At 49.3% G+C, this 27838-nt stretch overlaps 2 protein-coding genes across 11 annotated transcripts in view; one reads left to right on the top strand and one right to left on the bottom strand.

The window, feature by feature from the left end:
• The window catches only part of SETDB1 (SET domain bifurcated histone lysine methyltransferase 1), a 35151-nt gene extending 16868 nt beyond the window's left edge, over positions 1 to 18283 (top strand). For 3 of the 6 annotated variants that reach the window (XM_086718142.1, XM_086718141.1, XM_086718144.1), the window contains 19 exons: positions 41 to 75; positions 732 to 831; positions 1903 to 2028; positions 2196 to 2397; positions 2891 to 2964; positions 4156 to 4346; positions 5059 to 5188; positions 5836 to 6010; positions 6093 to 6251; positions 6853 to 7479; positions 7915 to 8031; positions 12950 to 13119; positions 13678 to 14306; positions 15422 to 15450; positions 16103 to 16235; positions 16516 to 16681; positions 17073 to 17284; positions 17561 to 17649; positions 17768 to 18283. In XM_086718142.1, coding sequence (XP_086574268.1) covers positions 41 to 75; positions 732 to 831; positions 1903 to 2028; positions 2196 to 2397; positions 2891 to 2964; positions 4156 to 4346; positions 5059 to 5188; positions 5836 to 6010; positions 6093 to 6251; positions 6853 to 7479; positions 7915 to 8031; positions 12950 to 13119; positions 13678 to 14306; positions 15422 to 15450; positions 16103 to 16235; positions 16516 to 16681; positions 17073 to 17284; positions 17561 to 17649; positions 17768 to 17885 — 3482 coding nt within the window. In that variant the 3' untranslated portion in view covers positions 17886 to 18283. Of the gene's footprint in view, positions 1 to 40; positions 76 to 731; positions 832 to 1902; positions 2073 to 2195; positions 2398 to 2890; positions 2965 to 4155; positions 4347 to 5058; positions 5189 to 5835; positions 6011 to 6092; positions 6252 to 6852; positions 7480 to 7914; positions 8032 to 12949; positions 13120 to 13677; positions 14307 to 15421; positions 15451 to 16102; positions 16236 to 16515; positions 16682 to 17072; positions 17285 to 17560; positions 17650 to 17767 lie in introns of those variants that run through there. The other 3 variants (XM_086718143.1, XM_086718146.1, XM_086718145.1) reach the window with 3 other exon arrangements.
• Positions 18284 to 18464: 181 nt separating this feature from the next.
• CERS2 (ceramide synthase 2) lies at positions 18465 to 27763 on the bottom strand. 5 transcript variants are annotated; one of them, XM_086718151.1, is made up of 11 exons: positions 27742 to 27763; positions 22350 to 22523; positions 21743 to 21860; positions 21425 to 21543; positions 21154 to 21211; positions 20998 to 21048; positions 20673 to 20765; positions 20355 to 20483; positions 19990 to 20096; positions 19730 to 19883; positions 18465 to 19551 (listed from the first exon to the last, which is right to left on the bottom strand). In XM_086718151.1, the coding sequence occupies exons 2-11, from the start codon at positions 22520 to 22522 to the stop codon at positions 19411 to 19413; spliced, it is 1143 nt and encodes a 380-aa protein (XP_086574277.1). In that variant the 5' UTR covers position 22523; positions 27742 to 27763; the 3' UTR covers positions 18465 to 19410. The 5 variants fall into 5 exon arrangements, with proteins under 5 accessions (XP_086574277.1, XP_086574273.1, XP_086574275.1 ...); XM_086718147.1 differs by lacking the exon at positions 27742 to 27763 and adding an exon at positions 27251 to 27403; XM_086718149.1 differs by lacking the exon at positions 27742 to 27763 and adding an exon at positions 27251 to 27364 and having other exon boundaries at positions 22350 to 22566.
• Positions 27764 to 27838: the final 75 nt, after the last annotated feature.

Here is a 27838-nt window from a genome sequence, read left to right on the forward strand (position 1 = left end):
GTAAGTCTTTTATGCTCATTTGAGTTTTTCTCATCCATAGGTGATGCTGGGAGCAGAACACCCAAAGACCAGAAGGTGAGTTGGGATGGGGAAGGTAAAGGTGAGAGGTAAGAATATGAAAATGTGAGAAACTTCTGGTCTGACCATTCAGTTGCTTCAGCCATCAACATAATCATCCACTCTGTAATCAGTCCTGTGGGTTCCAGTCCTTTAGTAGATGTTCTAAGGATACAAAAGAGGTTACTTAGAAATGCATGCACAAGTGCTATATGAATGTAGAATTTGGTGGGGACCAGCTAGGTGAGATTAACCAAGGAAGCCTCCCTGAAGCTGATCTCTGAACCAGATTTATAAGAAAGGGCAGCTTCGCCTGATAAAGTAACCATGACCTTCCAAATATAGCTCATTTTATTTTTTTTTTTTGAAAGACAAGTTCTCATTCTCAAGTCTAAGCCATGCTATTTTTTTAATTAAAAAGATATTTTATTTTGAGAGAGAAGGAGAGAGAGCGCGCGCGCGCGCGCGCACACACACACACACACACACACACACACACACACACGGGTGGGGGAGGGGCAGAGACAGAGGAGAGAGGCAGGGCTCCATCTCAGGAACTGCGAGATCATGTCCTAAGCCAAAATCAGGAGTCCGATGCTTTACCAACTGAGCCACCCAAGTGCCTTTAACCCATGCTATTTTAAAACTTGTTTCCCTCATCATCTTTCTTACAGCTCCGTGAGGCTATGGCTGCCTTAAGAAAGTCAGCTCAAGATGTCCAGAAGTTCATGGATGCTGTCAACAAAAAGAGCAGCTCCCAAGATCTACATAAAGGTTAGGGTCAGGAGGTTCCCCAGTATAGGTGGGGGAGTGAATTCCTACAGAGATTTCATGGATAACTGGCTTTGGTTTAGCATCTCAGAATCCTCCTTCACCTCTTTTGGGTTCTTTAAAATACTTTTTTCTTTTTTCATTTTATTTATTTTAGAGTGTGCAAGCTGGGGAAAGGGGCATAGGTGGGCAGAGAGAGAATGTTAAGTGGGATCCATGCTCAGCACAGAGCCTGATGCGGGGGTTGATCCCAGGACCTTGGGATCATGACCTGAGCTGAAATCAGCACTTGGACGCTCAACCAGCTGAGCCTCCCTGGCGCCCCTCTGTTGGGTTCTTTAGACACCAAAGGTTTTCCTTGTCTGCTTAAGTCTTTTGTCTGCTGATTTTCTGATGTGCGTATTATCCAAATACCATTTTAGCTTTGTGGTCAGGACTACTTCTAGATAGAGATTAGAAGAGAGTAACTCAGGGGTGCCTGGGTGGCTCATTCAGTTAAGCGTCCGACTTCAGCTCAGGTCATGATCTCGCAGTTCATAAGTTAAAGCCCTGCATCGGGCTCTGTGCTGACAGCTCAGAGCCTGGAGCCTGCTTCAGATTCTGTTTTTCCCTCTCTGTCTCTGTCCCTCCCCCTCTCACACTCTGTCTCTCTGTCTCTCTCTCAAAAATAAATAAAAACTTAAAAAAAAAAAAAAAGCAACTCAAACTCTTGTAAAGAGGTCTGAAGAAAGCTTTGTTGAATGGGGATGTTATTAGATCCCCTGCAGAAAAATGTTTTGTAAATGCTACTTAGCATTTAATGAGTATAATTAATATTGTTAATAAAGAGCTAGAGACACTTGATGTGAGATGTTTTTGTTAATGTGAATTTCAATTTTTGCAAGTTTTTCCTATTGGCATAAATAGTTGAGTCATCTGTAGTTTTTTTGTGTCTGCCTGAGAGAGCCCCAGAAGTGATAAGGATCATTGATTACCCCCTTTTCCATGGTTACTATATTATACCCTCTTTACTTTTCCATTCATGTTCCCAGTCTATGCCATATCTCTTTAGAACAACTTTGCTCTATTCCGTAGGAACCTTGAGTCAGATGTCTGGAGAACTGAGCAAAGATGGTGACCTAATAGTCAGCATGCGCATCCTGGGCAAGAAGAGAACTAAGACATGGCACAAAGGCACCCTTATTGCCATCCAGACGGTCGGTATGTTCAAGCTAGAAGAAGAGCTAATGAAAGGCAACCTGCAGGTCTCCATTGCCGATCATTTCTTTTCCCCACAGCCTTGCCTTTTGTCTCCCATGTAGTAGTCCTATTTACATGGAAACCAATGGTTTTTAAAATTTTTTTGTGTATCTTTTCTTTTTACTCAGGACCAGGAAAGAAGTACAAGGTGAAATTTGACAACAAAGGGAAGAGTCTACTGTCAGGGAACCATATTGCCTATGATTACCACCCTCCTGCTGACAAGCTGTTTGTGGGCAGTCGAGTGGTGGCCAAGTACAAGGATGGGAATCAGGTCTGGCTCTATGCTGGCATTGTAGCTGAGACACCAAACGTCAAAAACAAGCTCAGGTACCTGGACAGAGGATTGTAAAGAGAGTGAAGTCCAGTAGAGTGACTATTCGATCATAGATCTCACAATTAGCTTTTGTGTTTAGTCCCCAGTGGCCAGAAACCCTTGCTCTTTCTATGCCACAGGAGTCATGTGGGTGATTCTTTCTTCTTTTTTTCTTTTTTTTCTCAAGGAGAAAACTTGGAGGAAAACTAGGAGAGGCATCAAGATTGTTAGGATAATAGGAAGGAAGGGGAGACTAAATGGTTTTAGCAGAATACGAACCTGGTAGTGGAACAAGAATAAATAACTGTTGGAAAAGTGGAGATAAGTTGGTTAGATTGAGAGGCTTCCTAACCCTTGGAAGGAACGATAATAGGAAGAAAGTAGTAGACTGAAACATCTTCACAAGAGTGTGTCCTATTTGTGATCAAGAGTGGAAACTATGATTTCTGTAGGTCGTGCTAAAAAATGTCAGAACCCCTGATCTTTCTACCATCACCTTCCTTACAGGTTTCTCATTTTCTTTGATGATGGGTACGCTTCCTATGTCACACAATCTGAACTGTATCCCATTTGCCGGCCACGTGAGTGTCCCTCCCTTCTTTCTGAGTTCCATCCATTTCCATCTCTACCTTGTATTTCTTAAGATAATCAGTTGAAAAGCACTGATATTTTTGGTGCTTCTGTCTCAAAGAGTGTAAGTTTGATTAATATCCTTTGGGAGATCAGTTCTATTTGTCCATCTCTAGTGCTGCTGGGGCCTTTATAGCCAAAGAGTGGCACACTAAGAGATCATGACGGACTTTCAGTGGATGCTCGTATTGTAGCATGTTTTCGTTTCATTTCTAAATGGAATAAGTGTTACTTCTTTCCTAGTCTCATGCTTCATCTAACATTTGTATATATCTGTATAAATCTGCTTTCTGTAGAAGCTGTGTTAGATGGAAGCTTCATGCTGTCCTCTACACTCGTGTCTCTGGCTTGGGAACAGACTGTTACAGAGCACTTATTTTTAATTACAGAAGAGTCAACTAACACTGCTGTGTTTCCGCATAACATGGCAGTAAATGCATTCAGGGTCCATAGAAGTAGCCTGATAGAATGAGAAGGAAGGACGAATATTTTTTTTTATCAATTTCATGATGCCGCCTGAGCTTTTTTTTTTATTTACCTCTAGACTTATATAAAGGTAGCAAGAATTTCCACTTGAATTTTCCTTTTTTTTTAAAGTTTTTATTTATTTTGAGAGAGAGAGAGTGGGGAAGGGGCAGAGAGAGAGGGAGAGAGAGAGTTCCAAGCAGTTTCAACACTGTCCGCACAGAGTCCGATGCAGGGGATCAAACTCATGAACCATGAGACCCTGACCTGAGCCAAAACCAAGAATCGGATGCTTAACCAACTGAGCCACCCAGGCGCCCCTCCACTTGAATTTTCCTAAACCAAACATCCATTTTTATGAAATGAGTGACTCATCTCTATTTGCATATTGCCTGCTTAGTATTTACCTGATCTGTGTGTGCACTTACACATTAGGTTCAGGACTTTCAGGTAGTCTTGGTTTTGCTTCCTTAAGGTTATGTTTTCTTCATTTATTTTTTCTCTCCCTCCCAACTTGAAAAATACCCAACATCTCCTGGCCAACCATTCATTTTTTCCTATCAAGACATGCCTTGGGACACCTGGCTGACTCACTGGGTGTAAAGATTACTTTAAAAAAAAAAAAAAAAGACCTGCCCTACCTGCCCTCTCTGAGCCTTCATTCTTCCTTGGGACAGTGAAAAAGACATGGGAGGACATAGAAGACATCTCCTGCCGAGACTTCATAGAGGAGTACATCACAGCCTACCCCAACCGCCCTATGGTGCTACTCAAGAGTGGCCAGCTTATCAAGACTGAGTGGGAAGGCACATGGTGGAAGTCCCGGGTCGAGGAGGTGGATGGCAGCCTAGTCAGGATCCTCTTCCTGGTACTGTTGTTCCCCCGTGGTTTGGAGGAAGGGTCAGGGTGGCATGGGGGAGCATAAGAGGCAGTAATGAGGATGATTTTGTCGTCCTCCATAACTTTCTTCTTTCTTGTCCTCCTCCCTGTTCTCACCATTTCGGGTCAGATTTTGCTTCGTCCTTTTGTATTTTTCTGTGATGGTTATTGAAGATAAATTACCTGAATTTAATTATGATGCTAATCTGCATGTTGGTTTGTTTTTTTGGGTTTTTTTCTCTTCCTAAGGATACTCCTATTGTACGTAAGCACACAGCAGGCAGTTCGACTTGTTCAGGGTCAGGGTTTTAGTAGCATAGACAAAAAGGAGGCATCAAGGAATTAGGGGTTGATGACCTTTCAAGGCCCAGGTTAACTCTTGGATCTTCTGTACCTGTCCTGTTTCCCCCTCTCATACTTTTCTTAGAATTACAGTCCTTTTTGTTCCTAAGGCCTTACGATCCTTGTCACGCTTCGTAGAGTCAATATAAAACACCTGTCTCTCCCGTAATTTCCTAAGGAGTGTATGATGGCTGTCACGGAGCCTGGAACATAAGTTTATTGACTAGATAGGGAATTGGGGACTCATCAGAAAGATTTCCTTCAAGGAGGCACATGGAGGCGTATTCTCCACAGATGGCAGGATAGATTCTAGCCTTTAACCCGTTTCCCTCTATCCTTCACTCCTCCCGATCCCCTAGGATGACAAAAGATGCGAATGGATCTATCGAGGCTCCACACGGCTAGAGCCCATGTTCAGCATGAAGACCTCCTCAGCCTCCGCACTAGAGAAGAAGCAAGGGGGACCGCTCAGGACACGTCCAAATATGGGTATGTCCTGAAGGACCCTGGGGGAGGAAAGAAATGGACGAAAGCAAAGGAGATTACACACAAAAGGTGTTCTTTGTTTACCAGCATGACACTATGACTCCCTGGAAACGGGACCTGTGCCCTGAGTTGTTTCCAGTTGTGGCGATGGGTTTGTGGTGCTGCCCCCATACGCCGTGGCTCTGATTCTTTCTAAACGACCCCATACAGATCTGAAATGACTGGCTTAGGTTAGGGGTAGAGGCGGTAGTAGTTGCCCTTGTTGTCCACACGAGGATAACTGCTTTGTATGTTATCCGTGGACTTTTTTTAAAGCCAAAAGTGCTTTTGTTTTCACATGTTCCTGGCATACTTTCTGGTTGAGTTTTCCTGATAACATGAGTTGATCAAAGAATATGTTTTTATAAGCTTTCACTAAAGTGTAACATAATTACTAACGTAAATCATTTGGGGCAGGAAGATAAAGTATTATTTGAGTCAAAGCCAGCCTATGCCAGTATTTTCACTCTTTGGTGTAAATCATGAGAACCGAGGGTCTTAACACTCAGAATGTTGCTACTTTTTCACATTATGTAAACGGAGAACATGTGTGCATGAATATATATGACGCAGATGTCATCTTCAGTGGTCAATACCTTTTTCCTCTATAGGTGCTGTGAGGAGCAAAGGCCCTGTGGTCCAGTACACCCAGGATCTGACCAGTACTGGGACCCAGTTCAAGCCAACGGAGCCCCCACAGCCTACAGCCCCTCCTGCTCCCCCTGCCCCCCCTGCTCCCCCTGTCCCCCCTGCTCCCCCTGTGTCCCCGCAGGCAGGTGACAATGAGTGAGTGACATTTTTTCTTATTTGCTAGTTTCTTCCATATTGCATTTCCATATCCTTTACTGTATGATGTCTGATCTCCTAGCAGCTTGGAAAGTCAGCTTGCCCAATCTCGGAAGCAGGTAGCCAAAAAGAGCACATCCTTCCGACCAGGATCTGTGGGCTCTGGTCATTCCTCCCCTACATCTCCTGCACTCAGTGAAAATGTTCCTGCTGGGAAACCTGGGAGCAACCAGACATATAGGTGAGAAACTCCCAGGCTCTCTGTGGGGAGGTGGCAGTGTGGACTAGATGGTCACTGTATGGAGACGTTACTTGGCTCCAAGGTGCTTAGTTAAGGTTATAAGGTGAGGAGTTTGAACTTGAAAGGAAAGCTTTAACCTGGAAACAGAATGTAAAATAATTGAATTAGGAACTAAGTGCCAAGAAATAAGGAATCACTAGAAAGTCATTTGTTAAAACTTGTCACTGAATGTGGCATCATCATTGGTACAATAGAAAGGGATCACTATTGCCTCTTTCTTTGAATCACAGGAATTAGTAAAGATATCTGTAGGACACACAAAAGGGGAAAAAGCATTGGTAGAAGACTAGACTCTACTTCCATAATTCACAGGCCAAAAACGTGTTAGGAAAAAAGGTGCACTGTTGAGGTAGAGATATTCTCAGTCAGTGAGGAGTAACCGGGGCCCTTCATTGTCCAGGTTTGGTGAAGCGACGGGAAACCTGACAGCTTCAAGAGCACAGCTGTTTGGGAGACAAATGGGTTAGCCAGCTTCAGGGGTCCGTACGCAGCAGGGAGGTCCTGTTGCTGTCTTACCTGATCTCTTGCGTGTCATTTGCAGATCACCTTTAGGCCCAACAGCCTCTGCCCCAGCAGCGCCCCCAGCACCTCCCGTGCCCCCAGCCTTCCATGGCATGTTAGAACGGGCCCCAGCGGAGCCCTCCTACCGTGCCCCCATGGAGAAGCTCTTCTATTTACCTCATGTGTGCAGCTATACGTGTCTGTCTCGAGTTAGACCTATGAGAAGTGCACAGTACCGGGGCAAGAACCCACTGCTGGTCCCGCTGCTCTATGACTTCCGGCGGATGACAGCCCGTCGCCGAGTTAACCGCAAGATGGGCTTTCACGTGATCTATAAGACACCCTGTGGCCTCTGCCTTCGGACAATGCAGGAGATTGAACGCTATCTTTTTGAGACTGGCTGTGACTTCCTCTTCCTGGAGATGTTCTGTTTGGATCCATATGTTCTTGTGGACCGCAAGTTTCAGCCCTATAAACCTTTTTACTACATTCTGGATATCACCTATGGGAAGGAAGATGTCCCCCTATCCTGTGTCAATGAGATTGACACAACCCCCCCACCCCAGGTGGCCTATAGTAAGGAACGAATCCCTGGCAAGGGTGTTTTCATTAACACAGGCCCAGAATTTCTGGTCGGCTGTGACTGCAAGGATGGGTGCCGTGACAAGTGAGTTGGGAGGGTAGTTGCTGACCCTGTCCCCAACTTCATTATCTTTGCCTTTTCTCTCCATCTCTTCCTTTGTCTTATATCTGCATTCCTTCCCCCCCACCCCTTTACTTCCTCCCTTAGCTGGAGCTCCTGCCGGGAAGGCTGGAGTCTAACTTGGCCCCCATTGCGTGATCCTGGGTACCTGTGTCCTGTGTTTTTCTTTCTCTGATTCTCCTTTTTCCTTTGTGTCCCTCCCATCGTGCTTTCAATTGCCATTGGTTTCATTTTGTCTTATTCTCACTCTGCTGTGTTTTCTTGTCTTTTCCTTATTCATTTATATGTATGACAGAAGAAAAGGAAACTTCACTACCACCTCCCTGCGCTTCTGTAGTACTTCCTACCTCTAAAGGAAGCCTCACGGCTCTAGCCATTGTCCCCTTCTGTCTTACTCAGGTCCAAGTGTGCCTGTCATCAGCTAACTATCCAGGCCACAGCCTGTACCCCGGGCGGCCAGATCAACCCTAATTCTGGCTACCAGTACAAGAGACTAGAAGAGTGTCTGCCCACAGGGTAAGTAGGGGAAAGCAAAGCACTTCAGAGACATTTCTAAACATTGGAACCAAAAATAGAGTAACCGAAACCAGGTATTTTATCAGTTAAACCTTATTTACTGAATTTCCAACACGTTTCTTCCTCAGACTTTCCTTGAAATGAAGACATAAGATTGAATAGAATCTAGCAATTGCAGTTAAAGATGATCTTAACTTCATAGTGTGTGTATATCCTAACAGACTGCAGTTACTCTGGGAAGTGAGATCTGTTCAGAGAGAAGTAAGCAGAGACCTGATTATATAGGACTTTTGTATATCAGAATAAAAATTAGAACCGGGGCGCCTGGGTGGCTCAGTCGGTTAAGCGTCCGACTTCAGCTCAGGTCATGATCTCACAGTCTGTGAGTTCGAGCCCCGCGTCAGGCCCTGTGCTGACAGCCCAGAGCCTGGAGCCGGCTTCAGATTGTGTCTCCCTCTTTCTCTGCCCCTCCCCTGCTCATGGTCTGTCTCTCTCACTCTCAAAAATGAATAAATACTAAAAAAAAAAAAAATTAGAACCAAATTCATGGTGCGCTAGGAAGTTGTTTGAGAATTTTAAGCAGGCAAATGATGCCATCTGCCTTTTTTTTTTAATGTTTTGTTTTAAATTTTATTTTGAGAGCGAGAGAACAGGGGAGGGGCAGAGAGAGAATCCCAAGCAGGCTCCACACCCAGTGCATAGAGCCCAGTGAGGGGCTTGATCTCACAACAGCAAGATCATCACCCGAGCTGATATCAGCAGTCGGATGCTTAGCTGACTGAGCCACCAAGGTGCCCTGATTCCATCTGCCTTTTGAAGGTTACTGTGGCTTCTGTATAGAGACTAGGGCTTAGGGCAGCAAAAGTAAAATTAGGAAGTCCACTTAGGAGATAATTATGGGAATACAGGTGAGAAGCAGTGGTTGCTGGGGCTTTACTAGTACACGTGGCAGTGGAGACAAAAGAGGGTAGATTTGATGGAGGCCTGTGTGACTCAGTTAAGCATCTGACTCTTGATCTCAGTTTAGGTCATGAGTTCATGGTTTGTGGGTTCGACCCCATGTTGGTCTCTGCTCTGACAGTGCAGAGCCTGCTTGGGATTCTTGCTCTCCCTCTCTCTCTACTCCTCTTCTCCCCCCTGGAAATAAAGAAACAAACATTTTTTTAAAAAAAGAGGGTAGATTTGGGATGCATTTGGACATAGAGCTCCAGAACGTGATAGATTGACTGGACTGGGAGGGAAGCAGCAGAATCCAGGACAAATCCTCTAAACTTTATAGTGGGGCAACAAAGTGGGTGTTGGTGCTTTTTATTAAGATAGAAGGCTAGGGGAGTGGTAATCTGGTTGAAACTCATCTTTTGGCCGTGTTGTGTTTGCGGTGCCTCCTAGGCAATCCAAGGAGAAATGTCAGGAAGGCAGTGAGGTTTCTGGAGAGAAGCATAAGGGCTGGACATAAAGAATTAGGAATCGGGCACCTGGGTGGCTCAGTCTGTTAAGTGTCCAACTTCGGTCAGGTCATGATCTCACCATTTGTGAGTTCGAGCCCCGAGTCGGGCTCTGTGCTGACCGCTCGGAGCCTGGAGCCTGCTTTGGATCTCTCGGATTCTGTGTCTCCCTCTATCGCCCTCTGCCCCTCCCCCATTCACACTTTGTGTGTGTCTCTCTCTCAAAAAAAAAATAAACATTAAAAAAAAGAATTCGGAATCCTGAACACAGGGGTGGTACATAAAGCCTGGATGAGTTCACCCAGAGAGAATATTGATAACAGAAGAGATAAGCCCTGGGCCCTCTAAAGACTGAGCAGAGGAGGTGAAGCCAGCATGTAAGGGAAAGAGGAAGACAATGAAAGAGTGGGGTAAAACTTGGTAAAATGGTTATATGTGAACATGGAAACTAACAAACCTGTGTTCAGGATACATAATTAACAGAACAGGAGAAGAAAAACATCAATGAAGTAATTCAGAAATTTTCACATAGTGGAAAATGGGAAATGTTTCCAAATGGAAAATGCCGGTCACATCCCGGCATAAAGGATGAAAACAGAGCCCCACTAAAACACAGGATAATAAAATGTAATCATTGTGTCCACAGAACACTGAAGACAAAAAAAGTCCTAAAAGCTTCTAGAGAAGAGAAGTAGACCACAAAAATAAAGACTCAGAATATCTTCAGCCTTCTCAAAATGACATTGGGAGCTAGATGGAAATTAAGGACTCTTTTCAGAATTCTAAGGGGAAATTATTTCTAACCTAGAGTTCTAAACCCCAGGCCAGCAGTTTTAAGTGTGAAAGTAAGCTAAAGGCATTTTTTAGACATGAAATACCTCAAAATCGTCCATTATTCCCTTTCTCAGAAAGTTACTGGAATTGTTTGCCAAAATAAGGGGGAAAGTCAAGAGAGAAGAAAGCATGCTGATCCAGGAAAGAGAGGCTCTACCTCAAAAGAGAATTGAGGGGGAATCCCACAGACGGTGGAGTGAAGGGGGCTTCCAGGCTGACAGCCGTGCCCTGGACACCGCGGCCAGTGTGAGCAGGGCAGCCCCAGTTGGGAGGGAAGCTCTGGGAAGATGGGTTTGTTAGGAAACCTGGTATGTCTGAGCATCTTCGCAGGAGACCGAGGCTACCAGGGAAGTCAGATGAATTCATGCTGAATGCAAATTGCAAATGAAGCAAAGGAAAAGACAGTTAATTAGCTTTAGCTGCATCACTGTATCATGTATGTTTTAATTATAATCAAAAAATTTGAATCTTCCAGTGATGTTTAGATTTGCTAATGCTGGGCAGTAGATGAACGTTCATTGTATCTTTTTTCCTGTTTGAAATGTTTCATAAAAATATTTTCATATAACCACAAATAATACATCACTTCCCTGCCTGAAACTTTAATAGCTTCCCATTGTGCTGTAGATTTCATTCTAACTGTTAATCTTGGGTCACAAGACCCTGTGCTATCTGGCCCCTTCGTATCTCTCTCCCTCCAAAATTGTTCCAGCCACACTGATACTCTTTAGTTCCTGGATCCAGTCTGCCCAGTGTGTGCCAGCCTACCTCAAGGGCCTTTGTACATGCTGTGCCCTCTGCTTGCCATCCGCCCTCTGTTCTTTGCATGGTTATCTTCTTTAACCTTGAGCTCTCGGCTTTAATCGCACCTCCTCAAAAGAGACCTTTCTTGGTCATTCTAAAACTAGGTCGTTTTCACTCCCTTAATTCTCTCGTTGAGCACCCTGTTTGTATTCTTTATACCAGCTGGGCTGCTTTCATTTATGTTTTGACTTGCTTTTCTGTTTTTTCCCTTTAGCACGTAAGCTCCACGAGGATGGGGACCGGTCTTGTTCACCATGTAGCCAGCTTACCCAGGGCCTGGCACATAGTAATCACTCAAATTTTGTTGAATGATATTCAGTGTAGCTACTCTGAAAGTTTCCTATGGTGGTGATTAGACCTAAGTCCAAATCCTCACTTTTCCATTCTTAGCTGATCTTGTTTTATTAGGTGTAAACAGAGGATAAGACCATGAACACCCCCATCCCCACTGAGGTTTTAAGGGACCTAACAAAGTTGTTTCTTGATAAGTTGCTAGTGACATGGTATGTTCAGTTTGTGAAGATTCATTGAGCTGTAAACATGTACATGAACAGTTGGGTACTTCTGTGTATATTATGCTTTTGTAGGTTTTTGTTTTTTTTTTTTTTTTTTAAAGTAGCGTCTATACCCAGTGTGGGCTCAAAATCACAGCCCCGGGATTGAGTTGTGTGCTCTGCCAACTGAGCTGGCCAGGCGCCCCACTTTGTAGTTAATTTTTTAAGTTAAAAATTTAACACTCTTATAGGGCTGCTTTGAGGATAGAGTAGGATAGAGTATGTAAAGCATAATGCCAAACACAAAGTAAATGTTCAGTGACTAGAAGTTGTTCTTACCATCTTTGTCCAAAGGGATAGGACTAATGTCATCACCTCTGTAATTATACTGGTGTCATCTTGCCAAAAGTAGATGTTTCCCTTAAATCTCCTTATCAAGAAAATAAGTAAAGTGCTAACACTGAGCAAAGTAGATGGAGCAGAAAAATTGGTACTAACTTCAGTAGTTTATTTTTTAAATAAACTGTGCACTTCCTTAAACTTGATAGAATATGAGCTCCTTGAGAGGAAAGATTGTGATTTTTTTTTTCCATTGTCAGGTTTGCAGTATGTAGCACAGCTCTTGGTGTTTAGTAAATGTTCATGAAATAAAAGCATGAAAATCAGCTTTACCAGAAGAGCCCCGTGAACGTTTGTTCCAACTCCTTCTCTTTAGTCTCTTTCAGGATCTGTCATACTGGTTTCCGCTTTCCTCACATATCTTTATTTTATATATCTATTTCTGCACATTGATGTAGCTTATCTACTGATTTTTTTTTTTTAATGTTTATTTTTGAGAGAGAGTGAGCGTGAGCAAGGGAGGGCCAGAGAGAGAGGGAGATACAGAATCTGAAGCAGGCTCTGGGCTCTGAGTTGTCAGCACAGAGCCTGATGCAGGGCTCAAACTCACAAGCTGTGGAGATCATGACCTGAGCCAAAGTCGGACACTTAACTGACTGAGCCACCCAGGTGCCCCGCCTGTCTACTGATTTTAATGGCTCTTAACCTGTATTCACATCAGTTTGCTTGGCTTTTCTCCAGGCAGTAGACATTCTGGTATTCACTATTACTAGTGCCATAAATACCTGTATAAATCACTTTCCCCTGTTCTGAATTACTTCCTTGGGCTATATTCCCAGATGAATCAAAGAGCATAAACAGTTCAGTAAATTCACTCATTTAGATCATTACCTAATAAGTGATGATACCTCAAGAGTCATAACAGTTCTGTTACAGTTAACAGGACTGCGTGGATGTTCTAGTGATCACGTTATGACTGATTTTATTGTAACTTCCTCCCAGAGTTTATGAGTGTAACAAACGTTGTAAATGTGACCCAAACATGTGCACAAACCGGTTGGTGCAGCACGGACTCCAGGTTCGGCTACAGCTATTCAAGACACAGAACAAGGGCTGGGGTATTCGCTGCTTGGATGACATTGCCAAAGGATCCTTCGTCTGTATTTATGCAGGTTGGTGATGAAAGAGTTGCCCCTGGGGTTAGGACACCACGGGGAATTGAATCAGAAAGAGGGTGAATGAGAATAAAATGCTTGACACAAGAACTTGGGAGTAAGAGGAGGCCATGATTTTCTTCTGTAAAGAACATGACAAGTGATGTGCCTGTCGGGGTGGACCAGGGAGGGACAGAAGGACAAGCAAGAAAAGGGGTGAAAGTGGACAGAGGATTTTTCAGACGAGGGATGTGGGAGCAGAGTCCAGTACGTCATTTTATCCCACATCACCCTCCTCCACCCAGAGGCTTTCAGCATAGCTGCAGATGCCCTTTTGGTAAACCAAGTGAAGAGGCAGAAAGGGATGGTAGAGAGGGCAGGATTTGAAACCAGAGTAAAGCTCCCCAGCCTCTCGTGACGACCCCGAGGAGGAGGGCATCGTCAGAGACAAGGGAGAGCCCATGATGGAGGTGTTTTTGACTGTGTGCTGCTGGGCTAGGTATTGTGGGAAGGACCCCTACACTCTCTAAAAGATCCTCATAACCCTAGAAGGCCTTTAATTCTCTTCATTCCCAGGCAAGATCCTGACAGATGACTTTGCGGACAAGGAGGGCCTGGAGATGGGTGATGAGTACTTTGCCAATCTGGACCATATCGAGAGTGTGGAGAACTTCAAGGAAGGATATGAGAGTGATGCCCCCTGTTCGTCCGACAGCAGCGGGGTGGACTTGAAGGACCAGGAAGATGGCAACAGCGGTACAGAGGATCCCGAAGAGTCCAATGACGACAGTTCCGATGATAACTTCTGTAAAGATGAGGACTTCAGTACCAGCTCTGTGTGGCGCAGCTATGCTACCCGGAGGCAGACCCGGGGCCAAAAGGAGAATGGACTGTCTGAGACGGCTTCCAAGGACTCCCGCCCCCCAGACCTTGGGCCCCCCCATATTCCTGTCCCTCCAGCGATCCCTGGGGGTGGCTGCAATCCGCCTTCCTCTGAAGAGACACCCAAGAATAAGGTGGCCTCATGGTTGAGCTGCAATAGTGTCAGTGAAGGTGGCTTTGCTGACTCTGATAGCCGTTCATCCTTCAAGACTAGCGAAGGTGGGGAAGGCCGGGCTGGGGGAGGCAGAGGGGAGGCTGAGAAGGCCTCCACCTCAGGGCTGGGCTTCAAGGATGAGGGAGATCTCAAGCAGGCCAAGAAAGAGGTAAGTGGTGGCAGAAGACTCTCAGAGCGGGAGCTTTTGTAGAACTTTGGTAATGGAACAACTTGACATGGCACACTGATTCTTCACGTGTAGATCATTTATTGGATGTTTATTTCTGTGGCAAACCTGATTATCTTCCCCCTGCACCCAACACATTCCTGGTGCTTAAAGAACCAAATTATTATTTTTTTATTTTTATTTTTTAATGTTTATTTTTGAGAGAGATAGAGCACGAATGGGGGAGGGACAGAGAGAGAGAGGGAGACAGTTTGAAGCAGGCTCTGAGCTGTCAGCACAGAGCCTGACACGGGGCTTGAGCCCACGGACTGGGCTGTGAGGTCATGGCCTGAGCTGAAGTCGGACGCCCAACTGACTGAGCCACCCAGGCACCCAAGAACCAAATTTTTTTTTTTTTTAATTTTTATTTTTTTATTTTTATTTTTTTATTTTTTAATTTAACGTTTATTTTTGAGAGAGAGAAAGAGACCACAGATGGGGGTGGGGCAGAGAGAGAGGAGACACAGAATCGGAAGCAGGCTCCAGGCTCTGAGCTGTCAGCACAGAGCCCGACGCGGGGCTCGAACTCATGAACTGCGAGATCATGACCTGAGCCGAAGTCAGATGCTTAACTGACTGAGCCACCCAGGCGCCCCCCAAATTATTTTTTAAATCAATCTGCTGGGGGGCGAAAGTATCTGGTTCATTCCGAAGTAAAGGATTTATAAGTAATTTTTTTTTTTTAACTTAGTGTTATGTCAAGTTATCTACAACATTGCTGTTTTTTGTTAGAGTTAAAAACCAAGAATTGATTATAGATGTATTTTTAATGATGTTGAAACTTAACATAACACAGGTGGTGAACTCTTGTCCTTGTAAAATCTGCCCACGGTGTTTGCCTTGAGTGTGTTATGGTCTGTCATTGGGAAGATTTAGAGAACCCTTCTCAGGGGGTGTCCTGATGAGAACACAATTGTTACTGTTGAGCTGCAGAGGAATCTCTTTAGTGTACTTCTCACTGGCCGATGTCTTTGGAGGTCATTTGAGATGAACTCTGATTGTTGGATCTGTCACCCAGCGCCATGAAAACATCTAACCCTTCACTTGCTCTTTTCCAGGACCCCGATGACCGAAACAAGATGTCCTTGTAAGTGCTGCTGTTTCTGACCTGTTTCCAAATCTGTCTTCTCTCAAGCCTGTAAAAGAAGCCTGCCCTCTCCCACTCATGTTCAGTCTCTCTCTCTTAAAAAAAATGGATTGGGGCGCCTGGGTGGCGCAGTCGGTTAAGCGTCCGACTTCAGCCAGGTCACGATCTCGCGGTCCGTGAGTTCGAGCCCCGCGTCGGGCTCTGGGCTGATGGCTCAGAGCCTGGAGCCTGTTTCCGATTCTGTGTCTCCCTCTCTCTCTGACCCTCCCCCGTTCATGCTCTGTCTCTCTCTGTCCCAAAAATAAATAAAACGTTGAAAAAAAAAAAAATTAAAAAAAAAAAAATGGATAAATGTTAAAAAAAAATTTTTTTTTAAAGGGGCACCTGGGTGGCTCAGTCGGGTAAGCGTCTGACTTCAGCTCAAGTCATGATCTCATGGTTTGTGGGTTTGAGCCCCGCATCAGGCCCTGCACTGACAGCTCAAAGCCTGGAGCCTGCTTCAGATTCTGTGTCTCCCTCTCTCTCTGCCCTCCCCCACTCGTGCTCTTTCTCTTTCTCTTAAAAAAATAAATAAATGTTAAAAAAAAAAAAAAAAAAAGCCTAAGAAACAGCCAGTAATCTGATCCCCTCTTATTCCTTCCCCTCCCTTTAGAATCACTGAAAGCTCTCGAAATTATGGTTACAATCCTTCTCCCATGAAACTTGAAGGACTTCGCCGCCCACCTAGTAAGACTAGTATGCATCAGAGCCGACGACTCATGGCTTCTGCTCAGTCCAACGCTGATGTAAGTGACCTTGTTCCTCAAGCTGTACCTCCCCCAGCCTTGTGTTTGGCGCTGAGTCTGAGGAATATTCCCCTCACCTCCTCAGGTCCTTGATGATAATTCCCAGTATATGCCTTCTTATTTCTTTGGCTGTGACTTCCTGCCTTGTCTTTCTTTGCCCAGCGGCTAATCTTTCTCTTGCTGTAGTCTTAGCCTCTTCCTGCCTGACCATAGGAAGAGCGAGAACTTGAGTGGGTCCTCACCATTTACTCTTCTTTCTTCTCACTCTTCTGTTTTCCAGGATGTCTTAACACTGTCCAGCAGCACAGAAAGCGAGGGGGAAAGTGGGACCAGCCGGAAGCCTACCACCGGCCAGACTTCAGCCACAGCAGTGGACAGCGATGATATCCAGACCATCTCCTCTGGCTCTGAAGCAGATGACTTTGAGGACAAGAAGAACATGTCTGGTAGTCTAGAATGTCGGGGGTGGTAGGAAGGAACGATCGGAAAGTTGGGATAGAGGCGTTTTTAAGGAAGCTAAGGAAGTAGGAGGAAAAAATTCAGATCTTAAGAGTTGACACATGTCTGGGAGGGTTTTCTGACTCCCAGCTCAACTGTTCGACGCATCCCCTTCCTCTCTCCTTTCCACTTCCCTACTCTTTCCTCTCGGCTTTACCCAACAGATGTAATCCTGCTTGAAAAAACTGCCAGTTAGGATCTTTGCCCCAAGGGCCCAGCTAACCGGTATTCCTGCAGTGCAGTGGGTGGGATGGAAACGGGGGTGGGGGGTGGGGGGTGGGGGGGGGTAGAATGTCGCGAAATGGGATAGGGCCTAAGCCCGTTCTCCTTCCTGTCCAGGTCCAACAAAGCGCCAGGTGGCAGTAAAATCAACCCGGGGCTTTGCTCTTAAGTCAACCCATGGGATTGCCATTAAATCAACCAACATGGCATCTGTGGAAAAGGGGGAGAGCGCACCTGTCCGTAAGAACACACGCCAGTTCTACGATGGGGAGGAGTCTTGCTACATCATCGACGCCAAGCTCGAAGGCAACCTGGGCCGCTACCTCAATGTGAGACCCCCCCTCCCCCTCACCTCTAGATGCTGGATTATCGTACCATCGTCAAATTTTTTGTTCTTTTAACAAAAGAACAGTTCTTTTAACTGTATAAACCCACCTTTTCTTGTCAGCAATTCTTGATCTCGAGCATCTTAAAGAGGTAGCTTTCTTTTAAAACTCCACTGTGATGGGGAGGAGCACATGGCATATTTTATCCAACTCCTGCTTACCCCACAAAGCCAGGTTCTGTTTCCTTGTATCTTATGCATCCTGTCCTTAAACCCACAGCACAGCTGCAGCCCCAACCTGTTTGTCCAGAATGTCTTTGTGGACACTCACGATCTTCGCTTCCCCTGGGTGGCCTTCTTTGCCAGCAAGTAAGAGGGGATCGGGGAGGGGGTGGGAGGGAAGAGCAGCATTCTGTCTGTGCTCCAGCGCCGCGTGCACCTGGTGATGGGCTGCCTTCACCGAACCTGTCCCTTCCTTCCTGTCCAGGAGGATCCGGGCCGGGACTGAGCTGACTTGGGACTACAACTATGAGGTGGGCAGTGTGGAAGGCAAGGAGCTGCTGTGCTGCTGCGGGGCCATTGAATGCAGGGGGCGGCTTCTTTAGAGGACAGCCTTCTCAACGTCCCGAACCCTTCCCAAAGCATCCTTTCCTCAGGAACTGGGTCTTCCTGACTCTCCGACTCTGACCCTGTCTCCAGTCGCGCCCCTCCCCCGGCTCCTAGTAGGTAGAAATGGGGGCTCTGGATCAGGAGGTCCCTTCCAATGTGGTGCTAGCAGGCAAGGTCCCTCCTCCACCTCCTGAAGCGCCAGGGGTGGGGAGAGGTCACCACACCAACCTGGGCCTGACATCCGTCGGTCCTCCTGTTACTCCTCCCTCCCAGCCTGTGTGTGTTCAAGTGTCCATGCTTCTGACAGACTTTATTCCTGGAATGAGGGCTGTGCGTTTACTATCCTTCATTTGTATGGTTTCTTGAACGTCTTTTAACAAGATGTTAAAACTAAGACTGTGATTTGATTTCTCTTTCTCGGTCCCCACGCTTCTAGCTCTGGGTCTGTCTGGAACAGCACTGTTTCCCCCCCCCACCCTTCCCAAGGTGCAGCTGTCATTAATCTCTTACCCTCCCTACCTTGGCTTTTTCTTATTTGCCATATGAAATTTAAAAATGAAAACATCACATAACCATGAGGAAGACTACCTTAGTTTATTTAGTTGATCCCCCTTCGCAGTTCCTGCTAGTCTCAGACACTTGTTGCCATGTTTTCATCTTTAATATATTTTAATTAAAAAAAAAACAAAACACCATTAACAGTACATTTTGGTCTGAAGTGGTCCCTCTGCTCAAATGCCAGGTGCTAGCTGTAATTCTGGCTTGAAAACCAAAACACCGAATGTTTAATAAATAAAAATTAGAACTAGTTGCCATTCTATTCCAAACCAGCTAGCCTAGGGAAAGAGGCCAGAGAAAGGAGGCAGTAAGATCTTGGACCTGTGACTAGAGAGAGCTGGCAGAGAAGTGACACGTAGACCGGCCGAACAGTCCCAGTGTGGCTCCTCCTTTTTGGCAGAGGTAGGGCAGGGGTCATGTGTACCCTCCTACACTCAATTCATTTGTGTCTTTGGAGGGAAAAAAGTAAAAGCTCAGCTTTGGTTTCTGGCCCAAGTTAGGGAGCCTAGAAAGGTGAGCCTTGGTCCCTCTTTGGCAGAATGAGGCCCACAGGTGGCACAGTAAGGCACAACCCTGGCTCTGGAGGTCAGGGGGTCAGAGGCAAACAGCTGGGGCCAAATTCTGAAGAATAAGGAATGTGAGTTGTAACCCCCACCCCCAGAGCTGAGGAAGGGCCTCAGAAACAACAGTACACCTTGAAAAAAAGAGAGGAAAAGAAGTCCGTCCCCCTCTAACAAAGGATGTACCAGCCTCCCCTCTACCTGGGGATTGGCTGGTTCGAATTTGGTTTAAAGGCAACTGGGTGACAAAGAAGCAGGGGGCTGGGACACAGAAGAACTTTCTCCTTGCTTTCTGCTTCCCAGCCCCCCTCCCCAGCCCCCAGGGCTCAAAGTGGCCCTGTGGGGAGGAGGGACTAGTTCCTTGGCTTTACGCATTAATCTGAGGGGCAGCAGGAACAATGGTTCAGTCATTCTTACGATGGTTGTTACTGATGACAGGGTGGCCGTTGGCTAGTGGCCGGCTCTTTGCTCCTCCCCCTGCTATAGCCTCCTCCCCCTCTGAGCTCTCGGTTTCTTCCGGGTCACTGCGTTCATCTTCTACCAGCTGTGGAAGGGATAAGAAGGGTTACTCGCTGTCCTCAAACCCCCAAGAAATGCCTCTCTCAGCAGGCTTGTCCTGCTTTACCCAGGGCCCCACAGTAGTCTCTTAGCAGGTTGCTGCTACGGGAGGGAGTTTGGGCGGTTTCTAGAGTTGAAGGTAGTGGGGCCTACAGAGCATTCACCTTTCCAGTTATGAACTTGTGGGCCATGCGCAGAATGAAGTAAGCCCAGAAGACATGTAGCAGCTGTAGCACTCCCATCATGGAATTAAAGAAGTAGTAGCCAAAGAAGGCGGGGTAGAGCTCCAATGGGTACACCACGGTGCAGTGCAAGATCCTGCAGTAGGAAAGTAGAGGGAATTGTAAACACACAGAGGAGGGGCAGGGAGAGGCAAGACTCCTGATTCCTCGAGGACAGGAGTGTCCTCTGGCCTCCTACTCACCAGAAGGGCAGGATGACCAGTCGGGTGATGATGAAGACAATGGCGAAGACGATGAAGATGTTGTTGCAGGTGTTTTTCCATCCCGCATAGTTAAACATCTTGGCTGACTGCATAGATAGCCCCATCCATCATCACAGGCTCCTGACTCTCCCATATATGTTCATACACATGCTGGCTCTGTGCCCCCCGCTTCCTTGGTCCCAGGAACGTCAACAGCACCAGCACCACCACCACCACCACCACCACCACCACCACCACCACCACCACCACCACCACCACCACCACCACCCTGCAAAAAAGGGAGAGGGATGGGAGAACCTGCACCAGAGTCTCTAGGTTTGAAGAAATGGCCCAGGAAGCCTGACCTCTAGCAGGTAGTCAGAAGAGTCATGAAGAGCCATGATCAGAGTCCCTGCTCGGATGTAATTGGCAAACCAGGAGAAGCTGATGAGGATGATGGTAGCCACGTGGTGGATGATCTGTTCCTTGAAATCCTGAAGGAAAGATGCAGGCTTCAGGGCACTATTAACTGTTCCCCAGCCCCCACTATTCCTACCTCCCCTTCCCCTTTGTGCCCCTCAACCCACAGCTCCATCCAAATACCCAGAAATCAAAGCGGGGGCTCTTCCTCCCAGGGTTTTATCTTGGTTCTTTAGGCTTAATGGCACAGCTCCCTAACCCACCTTACGCTTGACATCAGAGGCAATGCTGAAGAGCAGGGACCAGTAGAAAGAAAGTTCAATCATGTAGTACCAATACTGGGAAGGGATGGTGCTCTGGGAGAGCGGAGAGAAAGAAAGGTAAGGGGCCCTGGAGCAGCAGGTCCCAAGAGTCTCACCTGTCCAAACCCAGCCCTTCTAGCCCAAAGTGCTTTAGCACCACGACTCCAGTGCCTTCTGCCATGTGTTCCATGTGATCCATCCAGAGATCCTCTCTTCACGAGGGTGTGTGTGTCCTAGTCCTGTCCTACCTTGATGCTATACAATGAGTCAGGACCCCATTTCATACCTGTATGGGATAGCCCTCCCAAACCTTCTTCATGTCATAGAACCAGGGTTTCTGCAGAGAGACAGTGAGAGGTTAAAAGAGGAGGGACCCAAGTTCTGTGGCCTCATCCCACCTTGCTAGAGAGCCTACTCCCACCTCCCATTAATCCCCACTCACATCCACAATGACGGCCATGCCAGCAATGAAAGCGATCAGATAAAAGGTGAATCTCCAGCTGCAAGAGGAAGCAGAAAGGACTGGAAGAGTGGCATAGCCCTCCAGCCACCCCCAAGTGCCCCCAGATATCCTCTCAATATCATTAATAACCAAATTCACCTGCTCACCTAGGTACAGCCTCTCCCCGCACAGGGTCATGGCCCACCCCTCCCAGCAAGATACATCAGAGCTTCCTCTGCCGCCCAGCTTCTCCTGCCCCAGCCTCCCCTACCTGGCTTCTCGGAACTTCTTGAGGAGACTGGGCCGGTCCTGGTTGCGGCGGCGCCGGAACCAGCGCTCTACCTGGCGGCCAGAGAGCCCGCTCTGCCGTGACAGGAGCTCTACCTCTGCCTGGGTGTCATGAGAAAGCCCCATTACCATTCGGCTTCGGCTCCCCCACCCTCCCGCCCTCTCCCAGTGAGAAGCTAGGTCGGCACCCCTGCCCTCTCCTCTCTTCACCCACCAGGGTTGGCCCTGCAGCCTGCCCCCTCCCCCTGCTCTCCCCCCCTTAGCACCCAGTGACTGCCAGGCTGGGGTCTGCGGCTCAAACCTGTTTGGGCTGCTTGCCACTGGTCAGGTAGAAATGCTCCAAGGTGGGGTTGGGAGGTGCCCGCAGCCGAGTTTTCTCCTTTATGTTCAGGAGGGCAGCCAGTGGGGTGGCCACGTAACTGAGGAAGGGATAGGAGTGAGAAGTGTCTGGCTCTCTGGAAGCACCTCAGTGTCTCAGTAGCCCCTACACTGGGAGGGGAAAGGACTGCAAGCTCAGGCAACTTTATCCTGGGCCTCAGTTTCCCAGCAACCCTCTCTCTGGCCTCCATGGGCTGCCCAGAGCTGACAAAGCTGCCTGTGTTCACAAGTGACCGGGCGGGAGCGGGGAGGGGGAGAACAAACGACCATTGAAGGAGAGGGCCTGGGGGTGCTGAACCCTCAGGAAGACAATGCTGCCTTTAGTGGGGGGCACACAGTAGGCAGGGATCAGTGGGGGGGTGCACAGTAGGCAGGGATCAGTGGGGGGGGCGCACAGTAGGCAGGGATTGGGGTGGCCAGAAGAGCGGGACCCAGCACCAATTAAACAGCAAGAGATGGACTTGAAGTGCGAGAAATTTCACTGTGTCTGGCAGCCAAGGAAGGCATGGGGGTAGGGGCAGTATGCTCACAGCTCAAAGAAGTATCGAACGATGAGGAAGAGCAAGGCCAGGGGTAGTGTGATGTAGAGGTCTGAGGCTTTGGCATAGACACGTCCATCCCGGTCTTCTAGATCAGCCCAGGTTAAGTTCACAGGCAGCCACAGCCGTTCCCACCAGAAGTAGTCATACAGGGTCTGGAGCATCCTGAGTGAGGAGGGGGGAAGGGAGAAGGCATCACAGGGGGCAGCTATGGGGGAAAAGAGAGATGAAAGTTTCCATGGTGTAACAAAGGAGAAGGGGACAGAGATTCAAGCCCTGGATTCCGGTCCTGGCCAATGGCCTCGGACAAATCAGCTTCTTCATCTGCAACATGGTGCCTTTCCAGTTCTAACATTTACTGTTTTTAGCAACTGAAGGGTGATGCTGACAACCCCCAGGAGTCCCAATTCTCTAGAACTAAGAACCTTGGGGTCTTCCGGTCATGTTGCTACCCCAGCATGGAGGACAGGCAGGATCTGGCCCTAGAGGCTGTAACCAACAATCTGAGTAAAGGAGGCACCCTCCCCCATCCCACTCTTCAGCTACCCCCTCCATCCCTCAAGCCAACCCACAGCTGGAAGCTTCCCTGTCAGGGAAGCCCCGAAAACAGATTGCAGGGCTGAGGCGAACCCTACCTCCTCCTTCCCTACAACCCATCCAGGTAACAGGTCCCTAGGGAAAATTAAGAGGCCGAAGTAAAGCAAAATGATGTCCCTAAAGGATGCTGAGCCCCAGGACAATCAGTGGACCTCAAACTATCACACACAAGATTAACACCCCATGCTGAGACATCCAATCCCAGCAAATAAGGCTGAAGAACTCTTAACTGAAGCCTCTTTTCAGAAATAAAGTGAAAGCAAGGCTGCAAAGGATCAGGGATTGGGGGACAGACCATGGTGACAGCAGACCAAGACATCTGGTGGGACTAGGAACTATTTCTTCCTAAGGCTCATCTAGAAAATAAAACCCTAACTAGTCTGCAGGGGAACAGCCATCACAAATACTCTCAGATAATAAAAGCTGTTGCTTCCTCTGCCGCCCCACCTTTTCCTCCACTGTTAGAGAAAGGATCATCAGGGTGGTAGTGACCAACCACTTGGATACCAGAATGAGGGAGGATACAGACCTCCTTTGACGTATCCTACACAGCCACTGTCTGTGGCTCCGAGGGGGACAGCAGCTGCTTGGAGCTAAGAGCAAGATGGTCCTGAAGCGTCAGTGATGCCGGTACCAACACAATACCTGGCAGTCCTGGGACTCAGCAATGAACGCCAGCAGGATGGCAAGGGCAGAAGTTTCCAGGCTGCCAGCCCTCATCCTCCCAGGAGGGAAGAGAGGTGGTGGTATTCAGGCTGGCCTTGGAATGAAGCGCTGACACAGAAGGAGGAAGGTGGTCTCCTCCCACCCAGGGAGGGAAGAGAGTGGGGAGATTGTTCTCCACTGTGAATTGGACACCAGTTGGTGCCACTGGCTGAAGGCTGATCAGATCTCAGCTGAGCTGGGCTGGTCCTCCGGCTGCTCTTCCAACAGCTCCGCCCACACCCACCACAGAAGCACTTGCGAAATCCCTCTCAGCCTGTCACGGGTCATTATTCCAGCTCAAGGACTTTACCCTCTTGTCCCCACTCCTGGTCACTGCTCTCAGATGAAATCAGAGGTCAGCACTGACAATAAAGGAGCTTCAGCTTCACCTTCCCCCAATCTCTCTCTCTCTCTCTCTCTCTCTCTCTCTCTCTCTCTCTCTCTCTCTCTCCAGGCCTCAGCTCCTGAGGGCATTCATTGCCCCTTCCCCCTCCACCTTAGCCAGAATAAATATTTAATCAGTTAAAGAGATGGAACCTTTTTGAACTGAACAAAATTAAACATAATTATCCACAGTGGAACTTTACCCACACGACCATGTGTACGACACACTTTTATCCCGGAGAAAAGATAGAGAAAATTTAATGGAGAGGGGGCAAGGTAAAAGGCCTAGATGTGCTAGCACATCTCTGGATCCTCCTTTCCACATTCTTAGCTTAGCTAGATTGGAGGTAGGGAAGTACACCTGACATGTCCCTGACTGCTGTCTCTTAGAGCCCAACTTGTCATTCACTGAGATCTAAAGCCAAAGGTACAGACAGGCCTGGAGATTGGGCCCCATCCCTACACTGGTCAGTGAAAACTGGCAGGAAGTTTCTCTTGTCAGGGACATTTTGAGGATTAAAGATTCAGAAGGCCGGCTGGGGTCCCAGAGGGTAGGAGTGGGGCCCCTCTCCCTGACTCCTGGGGTCCAGGAATGTCTTCTGCCAGTCTATCCCTCCAAAGAAAGTGAGAAGCTGGGGAAGCTGGCAGAAAAAGTGTCAGAGAGTGGTCAAGGGCAATCACCAGGATAGTGCAACTATCTCAACCCCAGGACAAGATAGCACTCATCCCCTTCCCATCCCAAACAGGGAAAGCCAGAGAATATGGTGTGTCAGGAGCTCAGAGATGCAGATTCATGGGGGCTCTCTCACACTTGGCTTTCAGTCTTTCTGTGACCACAGCCCTCCCTTGTGGCCCAGCCTAGGACTTCCATTAGCAGAGGAATGCTACCCCCTCCCTGCCCACCCTTCCCCACCCTGGGCCTAGCCCAGCAGGGAGAAGCACCAGATTCAGCAGGGTCAGGACTTCTGACTCAACACGGGTTGGAGGGGGGGGTGAACAACAGGGGCTCCCAGCGCCCTGCTTACACACCCCCACAGAAGCAACAAGTCTGCTCCCAGAGGCAGCCCTGGTGGCTTCTTGGCACCAGCGCATCAAGCCAAGAAGGCAGGATATCTACTTGGCCTAGGGAGACAACCCTGCTTTTCCAGCAAGTTGGCCCTCAGGGTAGATACTTGATTTTCTGCTGGAGAAATCACACCTACAGATGTTTTTCCACTCACAGAATTTACTCCTGACACACACATGAAGAGATGACAGTGTGTGTATGCATCTGTGTGTGTCTCTCACATACATACACACATATACACACGCACACACACATACACACCTGCCTCAGAGACACAGATGCCACTTTCTGAGGCACAGGCTGGAAAGGGGCCAGCAGAGCAGGGATTTCATGGGCATTGGATTACCAGGAACTTGAACAGGGCTCTGCCCCACCCCCACCCTTTACCCCAACTCTGACTGACCCCTCCCACACACTCAGAGATGGATAAAAAGGGGCAGAGGGTACCCATGGGGGCTTGTAAACCCAGAACGCTTAGAGGGCAGAAGTTGGAGTTGGTGGGGAAGGGATGTCCGACTCAATGTGAAAAGTCTCTCTGGCTCTTAGAGTTTGGAGATATGATTGAGGAAAACAGGATCAGCAAAGGAGAGAGTGACAAACACAGGGTCCCACAGGCTTGAGGGACTACAAAAAAGCGGGAGGACCCAAATGGTCTTCCAGTTGAAAAGTCTCTTTTCAGGCAGCAACAGCACCTCAGGAACTAGATGAAGCCAACAGGAGGTGTGTCATTGTTCCAGGCCGCAGTGTAGGTCCCCAAATTTAGCTTGTCTAAGCTGCCCCGCTAGAGGCCCCAACACACCCAAATAGTGCATGTGACTACAGCCTCCAGGGGCAGGGAGAGGCAGGCAGGTTGAAGAGGCTGAGCCGGGCAGTGCTGTAAAGAATCAGTGGCCTGTGGCCAGTGACAGGGGAGAGAGGAGGCCGGCCCTCCCAGGGGGAAAGCCGTGCAAAGGCCCCAGTGAAGGGAGTGGACTGTAGGGTGCCAAGGGAGACAAGGAACTCTGTTTAGAACAGAGAGTGTGTGCAGGTCACTTTATGATTAAGGCCAGGCCCGGAGACACAAAGCTGCAGACAAGTCCTTATCCCTAGAGCCCCACCACAAGTGCAGCTGGCCACCCACATTTAGATTAGGTGATCTGGACTTTGGTACGGGGGCAGCGACCCTTCCAGCACCGATGTGGGGTGACTGCCTGCTGGAGGCCTTCCCAGACTCAGCTCCCTTCTCCATTTCTCAGGGTCCCCAGAGTCCGCCTGACTACTGAGTCTAGCAACTCAAGTGACTTAAGCCCAGGTTTTGATGCCAGGGGCCTGGCTTGGGGAGAGAGAGAAACCCCCAAGCTCAGGCCAAAGATTAGCGCCACACACCTGCCATTAACCTACTTGCCAGAGAGCCTCCAGGCCGGTAATTAACAAGCTGTGGCCCAGAAAACCAGTTTCACCGGCAGCTTCCCCCCTCCCCACCCCTGCCACACACACCCCATAACGGTATAGGAGCCTTAGCCTTGGGGGGCCGGGGCAGACGCAAGAGCCACTCCTTCCTGTTTCCCGTTAAGCACATGGACGCTCTGACCTCCCTCCCGGGGCGGGCACTGAGGACCAGCCCGAGAAAAAGTCGGCACGACCCCCGTCTCCCTCCTACCCTGGCCGCGGGCCCGCCGCCAGGCCGGGGCGGCGGAGGGGGGGGGGGGGGGGGAGACTCTCCTCCCCAACAAAGGGGCGCCGGCGGCTCGGGCCCTCCGCGAGCGGCTCCGGGTGCCTCCCTCCAGCCTCTACCTGTTGCCAGGAGGGCTGGCTTCTCCAGGCCCGGGGCACCCGGCCAGCCTGCCCTCCAGCGGCGCTGGGGGCCCGGCCGCTCCCGCGAGGCGCTCCGGCCCGCCCTGCCCCCGGCCCGCCGCCATGAGCACCCCGCGCACGCGCCCCCGCGCCCCGGGGCCGCAGTCCCCCGCCCCCAGCCCCGCTGCCCAGAGCTCGCGCCCCGGTGCCCCTGCCCCGGCCGCCCCCCCCCCCCGCCCCCTCCGCGGCCAGGGCCCTCTCCGCGGAGCCGCGTCGGAGCGGCCCCCACTTCTCCCAACTTTTCGGCGGCCGCTCCCCGCCCCTGCGCGCAGTGCCTGCGGCTCCCGGGCCGGGGTCCCCCACTCACTCGGCGGCGGCAGCGGCGTCGCGGGGCTGGCCGGGCCGGGAGCCGCTGCTCCGTGTCTCCGGGCGTCCGAGCTCCGCACCCCCCCCCCCCACTCCGGACTGGCTCGGCTCGCTCCTCTCCTCCCCCTTCCGCCTGCCCGCCCGCCCGCTCCCTCCCTCCTTCCTCCTCCTCCCGCCGAGCCCTGCACGGCTGCGTCCGAGCCCAGCGCCGGAGAGCAAGGCCGCGGGCGGCCCAGGAACGGGGAGACTGGGCGTGGGCCTGCGGCCCGGCGACGGCAGGGGCAGGGGCGGGGAGGGAGAGCGGGCGGCGGGGCCCGGGCCTCTGCGCCCAGCCCCGCTCCCGCCGCCTCTTCCTCGGCCCTCGGACCCGTGCCCGCTGCGGTCGCCGCACCCCGGAGCAGCCCCCGAGCAGGGGAGGCAGGTGCGGGCCCGGCGGCCGCGCTGGGCTCTCCCCTCGGGGGGCAGACCCGCGAGATGCCCGCGAACCCGCACCTGCCGGCTCCCGACTGCGGTCGGCGACCTCAGCCCAGGTGCCCCCGACCAGTTGCCACCTTCCACCTCCCGCCGCACTGGGCAGCAGAGGGGGGAA

The sequence above is a fragment of the Puma concolor genome, chromosome C1 (assembly GCF_028749965.1).
Source record: "Puma concolor isolate L17-30 chromosome C1, mPumCon1.1.hap2, whole genome shotgun sequence".
NCBI classification, from domain to species: Eukaryota; Metazoa; Chordata; class Mammalia; order Carnivora; family Felidae; genus Puma; species Puma concolor.

Coding starts and splice junctions, on each gene's coding strand:
- CERS2 (XM_086718151.1), bottom strand. CDS start 22,522: ATGCTCCAGACCCTGTATGACTACTTCTGGTGGGAACGGCTGTGGCTG. Junction 21,861..22,349: donor GTTCGATACTTCTTTGAGCT/GTGAGCATACTG, acceptor TCCCTTCCTCAG/TTACGTGGCCACCCCACTGG. Junction 20,484..20,672: donor CCTCTGATGTCAAGCGTAAG/GTGGGTTAGGGA, acceptor TCTTTCCTTCAG/GATTTCAAGGAACAGATCAT.